The sequence below is a fragment of the Heteronotia binoei genome, chromosome 1 (assembly GCF_032191835.1).
Source record: "Heteronotia binoei isolate CCM8104 ecotype False Entrance Well chromosome 1, APGP_CSIRO_Hbin_v1, whole genome shotgun sequence".
NCBI classification, from domain to species: Eukaryota; Metazoa; Chordata; class Lepidosauria; order Squamata; family Gekkonidae; genus Heteronotia; species Heteronotia binoei.
Window position 1 is genome coordinate 23537014 of NC_083223.1, and position 15669 is coordinate 23552682.

Here is a 15669-nt window from a genome sequence, read left to right on the forward strand (position 1 = left end):
CTCAGGTTGCTCCACCCCCAAAATCTCCAGATATTTTCCAACACACGTCTGGCAGCCCTACAGATTAGCAAAGTTTGCTCAGCAAAGTTAGAACACTATCTCCAGGGCCACATCTTTGTTCTTCAACTGGAAGAAGACTTCAGGTTTTGCTGAAGTGGAGTATAAACAGTGGTTTGTATCCAACCACTCCACTCAATAAAGTTTTGAAGCCTTCCTCCTGCAGAAATGGCTTTTTCTCCTTAAATGGAAGAAGACTTCAAATTCTGCTGAGTCACAGTTTATAGCCCACCTCATAATAAAAGTTTGTGAGGTAGCTTCATGGGAAAGTAGTTAACCTGATGGGAATATGAACTTACAAAAGGGTTATATGAATCACATGAAAACACAATGCAAAGCTGTTAAATGAGAATATTTTAAATAAATGATCTGAATGGAAATTTAACAGTAGCCATAGGCTAAGATAGATATTGCATAGTGTTGTCAAATATATGGAACACTGTTGATCTAATAGACTTGTAATGTCCTGAAATAAGTACAAGATAAATGTAAATATGACCTTTTGATGTAGTAAATGTAATTTATCTAGGAATCCTGAAGCTATGAAATCTTAAATACTAGAATAAAAAGGTAAAGGTAGTCCCCTGTTCAAACACCAGTTGTTTCAGACTCTGGGGTGACGTCACATCACGACGTTTTCACAGCAGACTTTTTTTTAGGGGGTGGTTTGCCATTGCCTTCCCCAGTCATCTACACTTTCCCCCCAGCAAGCTGAGTACTCATTTTACCGACCTCAGAAGGATGGAAGGCTAAGTCAACCTCAAGCCAGCTACCAGAACCCATCTTCCGCCGGAATCGAACTCAGGTCATGAGCAGAGAGTTCAGACTGCAGTACTGCAGCTTTATCATTCTGCACCATGGGGCTCCTAATACTAATACTAGAATAAACTAGTATAAATCGCTTAGTATGTTTTAAAGAATCAAAAATCCATCTGAAATAAGTGCAATTCTGATACTGATAAAGGGAGCATAAATACAAATATGATTAAGGCCTGTCCTCCTATGCACATTTATTTGGGAATAAGACTCATCCAATACAGTGAGATTTACTTTTGAGAAAACATATACAAGACTAGGTGGCATGCTATGGATTCCTTTTTCTTTGGATCTTGATTTTAATTATAAATTGTAAATAAGACTGAATCTGTACTATAACATTGTTTGCTCAATGGGCTATGTGTTGTTAAACTGCTTTTGTTTGGTGACTTTCTTCTTCTTTTTTCATTAGTGGTACATGAATGGTAGTAAGTACTTTTCAGACATGTGGAATGTTATGGACACACTTGCCATCTTTTACTTCATAGCGGGCATTGTATTCAGGTAAGTGTCATCTGACCCACAACCACTGTGGTGGAGCTCACAACAATTTGATGCGATAATGATGTAAAAATGATATTGCATGTTGTAAAATAGTACTTACGTGATGTATTGTAGGGATGATTGAGTTCTAATATTTGACAATGACAGATGAGTTTAATATTGGCAAGAGGAAAGTGTTGTCAGAAGAAGAGACAAGCAATGGCAAACCATCTTTGAATATCTCTTGCCTTTGGAGCTTCCAGAAGTTGGCTATGAATTGATGGCACTTTTCACCACCATTTATTGCATTGTTTTTATTGCCAGATGCCTGCGGTTCCAATTTGGATGAGACCTATGGAGTGTGGGTGGCCATATGTTTGACACTCCTGATCTAGATCAAATGTTTTGCTTTTACTTTTTCGGTTTGTAAGTCACCTCAGACAGGTTCCTAGAAAGATGGCAAAAAAAAATTCCAAAAAATTTAAATTAATTAGGCAATAGACATTTATCTGTGATGTTTTCACATGGTTCTATTAGCCTCGTGGTAAGCTGCAGTACTGCAGTCCAAGCTCTGCTCACGACCTGAGTTCGATCCTGGTGGAAGCTGGGTTCAGATAGTCAGCTCAAGGTTGACTTAGCCTTCCATCCTTCTAAGGTTGGTAAAATGAGTACCCAGCTTGCTAGGGGTAAAGTGTAGATGACTGGGGAAGGCAATGGCAGACCACCCCATAAAAAGTCTGCCAAGAAAATGTCATGGTGTAATGTCACCCCATGGGTCTGTAACAACTCAGTGCTTGCACAGGGGACTACCTTTACCTTTTTATTAGCCTCTGCCTCCAGGGACTAATGGGTTCCATGATGCTCCAAGAAGCATCGGGGGGATTTGGGTGACTATGGAAAGTCTGCTGTGGTAGACCCTATTGAGATATTTGGTTAATATTACACAGTTTTGCCCAGTCATAGAAGCATGATACTGAGTGCAGTAAATAAATCTCCCAAGAAGTATATTGCAGAAATTATAAACTTACATTTATTCAGGTAGATCTAGTTCACATCCAGATTGCAGTCAGAGAAAGAAGACTAATCTGAAGAGTGCCCTATCACAAGTGGCCAGCTTGTTCAGCATCATGTGTGTGGGATCAGGGCTGGCTCGCCCACTAGGCAAACTAGGCAGTTGCCTAGGGCACCAAGAGCAGGGGGCGCCAAATTGGGCTCCCTCCCGGTGCCCACAACAGCTACCTAGTTTGCCTGCCCCCTGCCGTGCCCCCCCGCTGCTGCCAGCGGCCTTCCCCCCTCGGCTCTGCAATGCAGCCGTGCTCCATCACCCCACCCCCCCAAGGTGTACCAAGCCACACTGTGCCAAGGCTGGGCCCTACTGGCTTTGATGGGGCCAGCGTGCCATCTAATGCTTTGAAGCCCGCAAAGGAGAAGGCTTTGTTCCCCCTCACTTTTGGTTCCGTTATGGCCCAGCCTTGGAGCAGCATGGCTTGGTGAGCCTCTGAGGAGGAGGGGGGGAGGGGAAGGGAGGCAATGGATTGTGGCTGCATTGTAGCTCCAGGGAGGGAGGGAAGGTGGGCTGCAGGGGGCTGCGGGGGAGAGCTGAACCTTGTGCAGGGGTGGGGTGACAGAGCACAGTGCCACGATGCGGTGCTGTGAAGGTAAGGGGCAGCTGGGGGGGGGGGCGGCAGACAGGAAGCCTGCCTAGGGTGCTATGCACCATCTGGCCGGCACTGTGTGGGAGCATGAGTGCATTGCCTCACTTTGTCCCACAGGCCTTAGTGTTCATCTCTTCATAGCAGTTTGGTAAATATGTCTTCTTCCTGTGACCCCCTCTTCCCTTGAGGGCTGATAACAGGTGGGGGAAGAAGGGAGGTTGCCATCCCCCACCCCCACCCCAACATTCATTCTGCCTCCCAGCTCTGTGGCTGTTCAGACATGCAGTAGCAACATCAGTGTCCATTTTTCCCCTCACATGTTGAAAGCCTATGAGATGTCAGTGAGAGTGGTGAAAAGTTACTTGGCTGCTACCGCTGCATCAGCTGAATTGCATCCAGCACAGTTAATTATTATTTAACACCATTTTAGTCTAGAAACTGGTATTTTAAGCTGTTAGTGGTCTTTTTTTGTGTTCCACATTTTTAAATATTGGGCTGGGTTTGTAAGTCACCTCAGACAGGTTCCTTGAAAGGTGGCAATTTCCCCCCCAACAAACAAACAAACAATTTAGATTAATTAGGCAATGGACAGCTCCTAGGAATGAGTCCCCAACTGCTGGAGATTTGCCTTTTATCTGTGATGTTTTCACATGGTTCTTTTGCTAATAAAAATCTTTCAGACCTGTTCCCTTGGAGCCTGATTTAATCAGGACACAGGTGGCAGAGGTATTTTTTTTTAGTTCCTGTTGTTAGGATCATTTCGGTACGCTTTGCTTGACTTGCATTACTAAGGTCCTGGGAGTGTGAAGACACCACTTTTAATTTGCTTCTGTGTAATTTTTTGGCTTGTTAAAGTCCTGCAGAGAGGCACTGAGTCACTGTATGTGGAGGATTTATGTCTCTAAGGGAAGATATTTTCCAAGAGCCTCTGAAAGAAGAAGTTATTAGACTCAGGTGCAGAATGGCCATTATGGCCACCAGGAAAAACCCAGTGGTGCATCTCTCTTGAGCCAACCCCCCCATGCCCAGCCCTGAAGGGAGGCTGGCTAACGAGGGCGCCACAGAACAGGGAATGGCCCCCACTGAGATCAGTAATTGGAGACTGCCATTTTTAAAATGTTAGGGCCCCTCCCCACACAAGTATATTTTTGCAAAAGCAACTCAGATGTCCTCCTCTGCCTTCTTCCTTCCTCACTCTGCTCCCCCCACCCCTGCTAAATAGTGAAGGCCCTGATCCTCTAGGGTGCCAGTGGCTCCCACTGTCATCAGTATAGCCTCACTTGGAGTTTTAAATGTTTAAGGATGCTCAAGAGGCTTCTATAACTCCACAAAAATGGACACTGCTTTATAGCTTTGCAATGAACAAAACTGTTCTGGTGAGTGATGAGTATGTAAAAGTCTTACTTGTGGGTCGATTTAGATTTTTAAAATTTAGTACTGGAAACTGATTAAAATTTTTTTCCAGGTTGAGCACATAATTGGAATGTTAATTTTCTCTAATGTACCATCTGTTTATTTCTGCAGGCTCCAGTCTTCAAATGAAACATCCTGGTATTCCGGCAGAGTCATCTTTTGCTTGGATTACATTATTTTCACTCTGCGGCTCATTCATATTTTCACAGTAAGCAGGAATCTTGGGCCCAAAATAATAATGCTTCAGAGGATGGTAAGACATAAATGTACTTATAATTGTGTGAATATGTTTCCCACTGGCATTTGCTAGAAGCAGGGTTTGTTTTTTAGCAGGAACGCACAAGAACACAGTTCTGGCTGGCTTGGCATCAGGGGATGTGGCCTAATATGCAAATAGGTTTCTGATGTGCTTTTTCTACAAAAAAAGCCCTGTGTGATTTTACAGGGCCAGTGCTAGGCTTCCTGGCACCCTAGGTGAATCACTCACTTGCGCCCCCCTCCCCCAGTTATTAAAAAATATAGGGAAAATAAAGAGCGCCAAACTTGAAACTTTTCACATTTTTAATTTACTGATTTTATTTTTTTTAAAATGTGATATGTTATAAAAAAAATTGTGCGAATAAGTGCTTGCTGGTCACACCAGAAAAGAGGGTGGCAGGATAGGATGAGGTGGGAGACCAAGCCGCACATTGGGGAGAGGGGGGTGGCTTGGCTTTGTTGAGGGCAGCTTGGTGGTGGGAGAAGACAAGGTGACAGTGGTCAGGAGCCAGAGTAATGCGTCGGGGGGGGGCACCCAGTGGTGCCCCCTAGGCCAGGTGGCACCCTTAGTGACTGCCTACTTTGCCTACTCCCATGCACCGGCCCTGTGTGTGAAACAATGGTGATGTCAGGGGTGTGTGGCCTAATATGCAAATGAGTAGAAGTTTAACAGCCAGCATTGGCTGTTATTATAGCATTGGAAAAAGTCCAGAAAAGGGCAACTAGAATGATCAAAGAGTTGGAACACTTTCCCTATGAAGAAAGGTTAAAACGCTTGGGGCTCTTTAGCTTGGAGAAATGTCGACTGAGGAGTGACATGATAGAGGTTTACAAGATTATGCAAAAGAGAGAGAAAGTAGAGAAAGAAGTACTTTTATCCCTTTCTCGCAGTACAAGAATTTGTGGGCACTCAATGAAATTGCTGAGCAGTCGAGTTAGAACAGATAAAAGAAAGTACTTCTTCACCCAAAGAGTGATTAACGTGGAAATCACTGCCACAGAAGGTGGTGGTGAGACAAAGTAAAACCACTGTGTACGCAGAAATAAACAATTAATAAGTGAGTACAGTGTCCAAATTGTTTATAAAGATACCACAAATATACAGGGAGTTTCTATGTGGGGATGGATTCCACAATGAATTTCAAGAAGGTTCCAAGGAGAATGCAAAGAGTCCATTCAAAAAAGCTTCCCCTGGAAATTCAAACGCAGTCAGTTCCAAAAGCTGTGGTCAATCCAATTTCCCAAAACAAAGGCTCCAAAGGTACTGTGTTCCCTTTACGTGTTTGTCAACTTTGTATCCCATGTTTTGCAAATGAGCTTTATCCAAGAGCCATCCTGTAACCAAACATCAATGACGTCAAACTAAGACATATTCAATTTCCAAAAGGCACAAGCTCAGGGAAGCCACCCCAACTCTGGGTTGGGATGTCCCTGTGCTGGTGCTCCCCCACCTACTTCCCTGGCCAAGCCACAGACCCCGCCCCCTCCCCCCCCGCAGACCTGCCACCAGCCAGTTTGTGAAGAGTAGGGCAGCAGCCGACCCAGCCCTTGCAGCTCCTACGCAGACAGCCCAGAGTCCGGTGGCTACTTAGATGAGCCTGGCTAAAGCCAAGCACAGGTCACTCAGGAACTGTGTTAGAGCCAGCACACCAGCCACTTGCCTCCTCTCTACCCTAACGGCTGGTTCAGCTTCCTTGTGTTGGTGCAGCTGAGCCATGGAGTTAGTGTGCCCACCCCACACTTGGTGAGAGTGAAGCTGTAATTCTGGAGTGCCTTTCTGGGCATGAGTGAGTTTCTGAACATGTGCAGAGTGCACTGGTTATGCCATCCAGGTGCCAGCTAACCTTCACTCTCTGGGGTAATGAAGGACCAGAGGAAGAGGGAAGGGGAAGTCTTTGCATGCAGGCCACCCAGCATGGCCATTGGTGGGCACCCACCCGCCCCCTCTGGAGCTCAGGCAGTACTTAGCTTCAGCAGTTTGGGCAGCAGTCAGCTGGGTCAGTGCCTGTCTCCTTCGGGTTTCAGGCAGAGATTGGTTACTGCATTCATGTACCTGCCTGCCCCCTTAGGGGCATGGGCAGTGGCTGGCTCAGTGGTTGCCACATGCACACCTTGCTCAGGGCAATGGTCCCTCCTTGGGATGGGCCAGGTGTGTGGGGTGTGGCAGTGATTCTGGAGTGTCTTCCTGGGCTTTTGCCTGCGATCCCAGAATCACTAAGACCAGGGGTCATTTTGCAGAAAAATAGGTGGAGCTCGTCCAGGGATTTTTATGCAGCTGTATTATTATTCAATGGACAAGGTGGGGAGGGGGAACAATCAGGTTCAGGAGCTGTGCTCCTGTGAACTCCCGCTGAATTCAAGGCCTGACTGAGACCACCCCTGAACATGTGATACGGCCCTATAATTGAAAACTGGTGGAGGTTTCTCTGTGGTGGTTTCTCTGTAGTTTTCCCTTCTTTCTTGGATGCTGCTTCATGACATTTCTCTGTGTTGGAGGTTATTGGACCACTGGGCATTTCATGTCACATTTTTGCCATACTAATTGAAAAGAATTCTAATTGAAGGAGAGGATCCTTGCAGGAGCAGACTGGGGGGTGGGGGGTGGGAAGCCATGAGAAGGCTATGCCAGCAATATCTGAAGTATTTGTGATCCAGACTCAGACAGGGAAAACTGGGGGAAAGACAAGCATATTGCACACATATAGAATAGGATTGAAGCACCTTGTTATTACATTGACTTATTAACACAAAGATTACAGATGAAGGACTGAGAAAGCCATGTGTAAATGTGCAAATAATTTACTAGCCACTTTTGATTGTTTGAAAAACAGGTGGGTTGGGGGGAGTTTTTTTTTGAAGTTTGGTTTAATTATTCACAATTTAGAATCAGAACAGAGGTGTGCTTGCAGCATCCTTGGCTTTCATTGATCTTTTAAAACTAGACATGTTCAAGTTTCAAAAAAAAAAAATCATTTGCTATAAAATTCAGCTACCACTCACTTTCTAAGGTTTAAAAAAATCTTTGATGAGATGAATCAGTGCTCCAGATGGTCTGACCTGAACTATGAACTGAAGAAATGTGAAAATAATAGGCAATTATGTTGATTTTTCTTAGCCTTAATACTTGCTCAGTATAACTTAGCGCAACCGGACTGATTTTGTTTTATGCTTTCTTTTATAGCTGATAGATGTTTTCTTCTTCCTGTTTCTCTTTGCTGTGTGGATGGTGGCCTTTGGTGTAGCCAGACAAGGCATCCTGCGGAAGAATGAACATCGTTGGGAATGGATATTCCGATCTGTCATTTATGAGCCTTACCTTGCCATGTTTGGGCAGTATCCTGATGACATTGATGGTATCCAACTTGAGCTGTAATGCTAATGAGCCGGGGGTTGGAGTAGGAAGGAGATAAGTATGCAGTCCCCAGAGGAGCCACCAAATCCTTCCTCTACTGCGCTCCGCTGTGGGAAAAGATGTAGCACCTCCACCATCGTCATATAAAAGCAAATAGGGCTACAGTCTTTTCGGGCAAGATAGGATTTATTGCTAAGTAAAACATGCATAGAATTTCTCTCTGTATTGCTTTATGCTTCCATCTCTGATCCCCTTAGGCTGTGATCACACACACTAAATAATGCACTTTCAATCCACTTTCGATGCACTTTCCAACTGGATTTGACTGGCAGAATCCGGTTGGAAAGTGCTTTCAAAGTGGATTGAAAGTGCATTATTTAGTGTGTGTGATCACAGCCTCAGGCAATGAGAATTGTCTGAAAAAGCCAAGGCTGAAGCAATGGAAGGCGAAGCCAAATTTCACAGAAACAGGATTACCATAGATGATGATGATGATGATGATGATGATGATGATGATGATGATGATGATGATGATGATGATAATAATTTATTTATATCCCACCCTCCCCGCCGAAGCAGGCTCAGGGTGGCTAACAACATCAATCCATACAATAAATTATACAACAGGTTTTAAAATCACATTCACTTAAAAACATTCCAATTAAAATTAACATTCCTAGTGCTACTCTATTAGGTGTAAATACTATGGCGGAATCACTTAAGGCGAATCATCAATCATTCAGTCAGGTAAAGGCCATCCTAAAAAGGAAGGTCTTGCAGGCCCTGCGGAATTGTTCAAGGCTCCGCAGGGCCCGCACTTCTTCCGGGTGCTGGTTCCATAGGTGTGGAGCTGCAATGGAGAAGGCTCGTGTACGGGTGTTCTTTAATTTTGCCTCCTTCGGCCCGGGGATAGTCAGCTGGTTCTTCCCAGCTGACCTCAGTGCTCTCTGGGGTTCATATGGGGAGAGATGGTCCTTCAGGTAGGCAGCTCCTCGACCATATAGGGCTTTAAAGGTGATAACCAGCACTTTGTAACGAACCCAGTATACAACTGGCATCCAGTGCAGTCCGCGCAGCCCCGGCTGTATGTGCTCCCATTTCGGGAGTCCTAATAACAGCCTAGCCGCCGCGTTCTGCACCAGCTGCAGCTTCCGGGTTTGGCACAGAGGCAGCCCCATGTAGAGGGCATTACAGTAATCCAATCTTGAGGTGACCATTGCATGGATCACTGTTGCTACGTCCCGACGCTCTAGGAAGGGAGCCAACTGCCTTGCCCACTTCAGATGAAAAAACGCCGACTTGGCAGTGGCTGCTATTTGGGCCTCCATTAATAGTGAAGGCTCCAATAACACTCCCAAGCTCCTGACTCAATGCGCCGCTTTCAGCGGCACACCATCAAAAACTGAGAGAGAAATTTGTCCTCCAAGAGCACCGCGACCCACGCAAAGGACCTCTGTCTTTGTCGGGTTCAGCTTCAGCCCACTCAGCCTAAGTCAACCTGCCACAGCCTGCAGTGCCAGGTCCAGATTCTCTGGGACGCAGTCAGGCCGGCCAACCATTAGCAGATAGAGCTGGGTGTCATCTGCATATTGATGGCACCCAAGTCCATACCTCCAGGCAATCTGGGCAAGGGGGTGCATGTAGATGTTAAATAACATCGGGGAGAGAACTGCTCCCTGCGGCACCCCACAATCTAGTGTGTGCCGCTGGAACAGCTCACTCCCAACTGCCACCCTTTGTCCCCGTACCTTGAGGAAGGAGGAAAGCCATTGTAGGGCCGATCCCCTAACCCCTATGTCAGCGAGTCGGTGGGTCAGTAACCTATGGTTGACTGTATCGAACGCAGCCGACAGATCTAACAGCATCAGCACTGCCACGCCACCTCGATCCAGATGCCGCTGGAGGTCATCTACCAAGGCGACCAGCACTGTCTCCGTCCCATGGCCCAGGCGAAAGCCAGACTGGCAGGGGTCAAGGATGGAAGCATCATCCAGGAAGCCCTGCAACTGCAACGCCACTGCCCTCTCTATAATTTTACCTAAAAACGGTAAATTAGAGACCAGTCGGTAATTTGCCAATTCGGCCGGGTCTGCTGTACTCTTTTTCAGGAGGGGATGGACCATAGCCTCTTTCAAGGGTGCTGGAAAACGCCCCTCTGAGAGGGATCTATTTATGATGTCCCATAAAGGACATCTAAGGTCCCTCTGGCAAGATTTAATCAGCCAGGAGGGGCAAGGGTCCAAATCACAAGTTGTTGGGCGTGCAGTCGAGATGTTGGTAGTCCTCACAGAATGTTCTGGTGAAAGAGCTGTACACAGATAGTAGACAAATCTTTGCAGTCATCTGAACTTTCAAGAATGTTTTTCTCTTTCTAATCTGTGACAGGTACAACATACAATTTTGAACACTGTACCTTCACGGGGAATGAATCCAAACCTCTGTGTGTAGAACTGGACTCAAACAACCGTCCCCGCTTTCCAGAGTGGATCACCATTCCCCTTGTGTGTATCTACATGTTGTCCACCAACATCCTCCTGGTTAACTTGTTAATAGCCATGTTTGGGTATGTATTAAGTCAAAACTTAGCTGACACTGTAATTCCAAAGGGTCTGGCTCATAGAATTTATTAATCTGAGTGCTAGCTCAGGCTAAATCACAGGCTAGATAATTTACTGTACTTCCCATGGCTAAGGTAATCATAGATATGATTTACAACCAGCATACTGTGTGATAATAATCTTTGTTTTGTGCTTCTTATCAGCATGAGTCTCAATAAGAGGAGATTTGTACATGAAATAGCATTGTGTCGACAAAGTCTAATTTTGACTTTGTGGGTATCACTGAGGTAATTGGTCGATTTATTGGATACACTGGCTTAGATTACCAACTAGCTTTTTCCTGACTGCAAGGCCACTAGTGGCATGCAAGTGTCCTGCCTTACTCACCTGCAGGAGCCTGAAATACCCCCGGAAATCCTGTTTTGGGGAAGTCTCTCAGAAACAGGGTTTCAGGGGGCACTTCAGGAGCCCCCTGGAACAAGATTTCAGGAGGACATTTCAGGCTCTCAGTGAGGGAATTGCCCTTTGTGAGTGGAAGTCCTTGTACCCAGAAATGCTTGTTGGGACCCATCCTATTATGAATTCCTCAGTCATGTTCTGGATACGTGCCTGTGGTACTACATGTTAAATTAGAACTGCTGTGTTTTATTATTTCCTTTCAGATGCTAATTGCAGTATTAGCAATAGAAATTTATGACTGTGCTGTTCTGTAATTTCGGAAATTATAAACAGTCTTCATCTGGTGGGCTTTATATAAACAATGTTTAATCCTGACAGCCGTGTTTGTGTTTCAAAACTGGGTGGGTTCTTGCTGGCTTGATTCAAGAGACATACTGAATAAGTGGGAAAGCAGTTGAAAATGAAATGTGTTGGTCACATTTCTTACATTTGCAATTATTGAGTGTAATGATCAATTAAATCACGTTCAAGAGAATGAAGGACAAATACAATGCCGTACAACAATGGTAAAGAGATAGCTATTAAATATAGCCATAAGTTTCCCAAACTTATTCTGATAAATATAATTCATAAGTGACATTAACAGAATCACTTTATAATACTGTCGATAATTGGTTGAAAATAATACTGAGTTAAACTAGGACTGTGATCTTGTACTTTATTTTAGCTAATATATATACCGCCCTCCTGCAAGCAGGCTCAGGGTGGATTACAATATATAAAATAACATAGTTAAAACATATATATTAAAACAGTAAAAATAAGAATTAAAACAGACAGCCATTGGCCAGGAGTACACAGAGTCAGAGCCATTGAGTAGGCCCTGTGGGAATGTGGGAGTTATTCAGCTGTCCTAGTTCCAAAATTGCTAGAACATAATGATGAGCATATTTATTCCACCACCTTCCAACACAGATAGGATCCATTTTTACTGCCAAGTGCCTACACCAAATTACAAACTAGACATATGGCTGTCTAGCAGGGCTTTTTTTTGTAGAAAAAGCCCTGCATGAACTCATTTGCCTGTTAGGCCATACACCCTGATGCCAAGCTATCCGGAACTGTGTTCCTGCTCAAAAAAAGCCCTGCTGTCTAGTTATTTGGACCTAGAATCTCAATTTGTGTCTTTTTTAAAAGACCCCTTTTAAAAATTAAGAACTGCAGGCTTTTCTTGGCTACCATTGTCAAATTATGTGGATGTGGAGGAAGCCATGAGAATCTCATTTGTCAGCTGTCACAGCAGTTCAGATCAAGGCAACAGTATCCTCACCTTCCCTTTAGGCCTTGGTATGGGTGGGCCTAATTATGCTTGTAGATGGGTATCGTGGAAATTTTTAAGTTCACTTGTATTTGCAGTCATTGATTACAAAGAAGAAACTGCATATAGTTTAACAAATGCTTGTCTAGCTGCTACTGGGCAAAGGACAAAATGACCATCATCAGTCTTCTTCCACCAGGTCTAAACCTTGTCCCTTGTGGTGGTGGATAATCAAACAGAGGCCAGAAAATAATAGAACTATCTGATTTCTGTTTCAGTCCAGGTTTATGCCTCACTGCCATCTTTCATTAAGTTTCAAATGGTCCTAAAACATTTCCATTCCATATTCAAGACTTCTTCCCATCTCAGCTCCAAGTTCTCTCTTCTGCCACCCTGCCCCAGAAAAAAAAGACAAATTATATAGAGTTGGAAGGGAGCTCCAGGGTCATCTAGTCCACAATGCAGGAAACTCACAAATACCTCCCCCTAAATTCACAGGATCTTCATTGCTATCAGATGACCATTTAGCCTCTGTTTAAAAACCTCCAAGGAAAGCCCACCACCTCCCGAGGAAGCCTGTTACATTGAGGAACCGCTCTGTCAGGAAGTTCTTCCTAATGTTGAGCTGGAAACTCTTTTGATTTAATTTCAACCCATTGATTCTGGTCCTACCTTCTGGGGCCACAGAAAACAATTCTACACCATCCTCTTCAAGTACTTGAAGATGGTGATCATACCACCTCTCAGCCTCCTCCTCTCCAGGCAAAACACGCCCAGCTCCTTCAACCTTTCTTCATAGGACTTGGTCTCCAGTCCCCTCACCATCTTCGTCACCCTCCTCTGGACCCGTTCTAGCTTGTCTATATCCTTCTTAAAATGTGGGTGAACACAGTACTCCAGGTGAGGTCAATACTGAACACAATACTCCATGTGAGGTCTTACCAGAGCAGAGTAAAGCAAAACCATCACTTCATGTGATCTGGATTATCTCGACAAAAGACACCCTTCTTCCTGAATTCCATATTAGCCTCCTCCATTCCTGTCTGATGGGAATTTGCTAGCTTCTAGGAAGGGTTCCTGAGGTCTAATCAACACCTATGGCAAGTCCTTATGCCAAACATTGCTGTACAGTACAGAGTTATTCCAGTCTAAGTCCATTGAAATCAAAGAGAAACTTCAGCTGGTCCAAAATTCAATTATCAGATTATTATAGAAGGCTGAGGGGGGGGGGGGTGGGCTCCCTCTGGGAATCCTACCCCCCCAGGGAAAGTGCATGCGCAATACATAGCCTCTCCTCTCCCGGTGTAGTGAACGCCGCGTGGTCACTGTCTGGCTATGCCTGGCAGATGGTCACTGCAATGGCCTCTCCTGCATTACTGCATCCGTAGCAACACCTTCTCGCTGGTCCCCCCCGTTTTCACAGAGTTTGCTACGTCATGGTGCGACCGAATTGTCCGGCGGTATAACCGGATGGGCAGGCTGGGCCCACCAACTTCGTCAGCCTAAGAGAAGGAAAACTCTAACATCAAACCCGGGCAGATAGAGCTCGTTAATGTAACACCTACCACCTGGAGGACTCACTGCCGGCGTCCCGGCTTACTGGGCCATGGCAGATGGCCCCCAGGTGAAAGGGTGGAGCCAGTACCGCGCACACTGCGCTTCACCTAAAAAATTCCTCTGCGCAGGCCTGAAGGGCATATCCACACACACAACCCACAACGCATCAAGTCCTGCAGCGATAGGCAAGGGGCGAAACGGCAGGTGGAAGGTGCCACTGGAAGCCGCAGTCCCGATCCTGCATGTAGGCGGTTCAGGATATTGGTCGCCTGATGCTAACCCGGAGACGAAAGCATCTTTCGGCAGCACCCTGAACGACCAAGCAGCCTTATCTAGGGACAGCACTGCTTGCTCCACACGGAGAGGGGCCTAGAAAAGGTGGCCTAAACAAAGCTCGTCTCCCCCACCCCAGTTGGCTAGCCGCGGTCAACGGGCATCCTTACTTGCGGTCGAAAAATACAAAAGGAGATTGAGGAATCGCACTGCTACAGGACCAACCCTAAATCAGACTTTTCCCTGCAGCCGCTGTGGCCGGACCTGCCTGTCCCACATTGGTCTTGTCAGCCACCAGCGAGCCTGCAGCGAACGTGGACTATTGCACCCTTCTTAAATCTTCGTTCGCGAAGCCAAGCCGAGAGAGAGAGATAGAAGGCTGGATATAGGCACTGTATCACCCCTGTGCTGAAAGATGTACATTGGTTGTCCATCTGCTTCCAGGCATAATTCAGAGTTCTGGTTCGTACCTTAAAGGGTCTAATTGCCTTAAGGACCTAACTACTGTCCAATCCACCCTAACTACTGTCCAATCCACCCTGTTTTTGGTGCACCCACCTTTAGAGGGGAGGAGAATGGCAACTAGAGACAGGGTATTTATAGGAATGGCTCCACATCTTTGGAATGCCTCCCTGCCACCACAGTTCACTTGGGTTGTTTTGTAGAAAAAAAGGTGGTGGAGCTCATCCAGGGATTGTTATGCTGCACCTTCTATTCAATGGATAAGGTGGGAAGGAGGTGGAATTGTCAAAAAGGTTCAGGAGCTGTGCTCTTGTGAGCTCCCACTGAATCCGAGGCCTGACTATACTGTCATTTGGGCGCCAAGCCAGAACATTTCTTTCTACCCCCGTTTTTAAATAAGGTATCTTTCTGTCTTATAGTCTGTTTCTGGTTTGAGATCTATTTTATGGATTGTTTAAGGCACTCGGTGGTTGTCTGATGGCATTTTTATTTCTCTGGCTTGTTTGTCTTTATATCAATAATTTACAGTATTTTTAAATGATGTTATGGTATTGTTTTTCCCGGCCTTGATCAGGACGCTTGGAGAAGTGACATATAAATTTCCTAAATAAACGCAAGACATAATTGGAATTTGCAATATTTACTTTATTTTGTAACTTGTATTTAGACAGATACTTCTGGGTAAATCATTGTTCACCACATGGTATACTTCTGAGTAAGCATGTACAGGATCAGGACGCAAGTTCAACACTTTTGGTGCATTCACACTACACTAAATAATGTGTTTTACACCCAGATTTTTGTTTTACACCCGGATTGAACACTCGGATTTTACACTAAATAACCCGGATCCAAATAAAAATTTGGATGTAAAACACATTATTTCGTGTAGTGTGAATGCACCACTTGGAAGCACACATAATTATGTAACTGGAATACAAGTTTGTTGTGAACTTATATGATGGAACAGTAAATCAGATAACTGAGCTGAAGAGTTCTCAGAGAAGAGTGGTATTCCTGGGGAACGTGGGGGGAGTATTCCTGGGGAACGTGAGGGGAGTTCCATAT

The 15669-nt window shown here is 45.2% G+C and overlaps 1 protein-coding gene across 2 annotated transcripts in view; it reads left to right on the top strand.

Annotated features, from left to right (window-relative positions):
* Window positions 1-15669, top strand: part of TRPM8 (transient receptor potential cation channel subfamily M member 8) — a 111995-nt gene that overhangs the window by 81393 nt on the left and 14933 nt on the right. For both annotated transcript variants that reach the window (XM_060232453.1, XM_060232446.1), the window contains 4 exons: window positions 1286-1377; window positions 4536-4677; window positions 7864-8035; window positions 10420-10597. In XM_060232453.1, the coding sequence (XP_060088436.1) occupies window positions 1286-1377; window positions 4536-4677; window positions 7864-8035; window positions 10420-10597 (584 nt within the window). The remainder of the gene's footprint in view (window positions 1-1285; window positions 1378-4535; window positions 4678-7863; window positions 8036-10419; window positions 10598-15669) is intronic.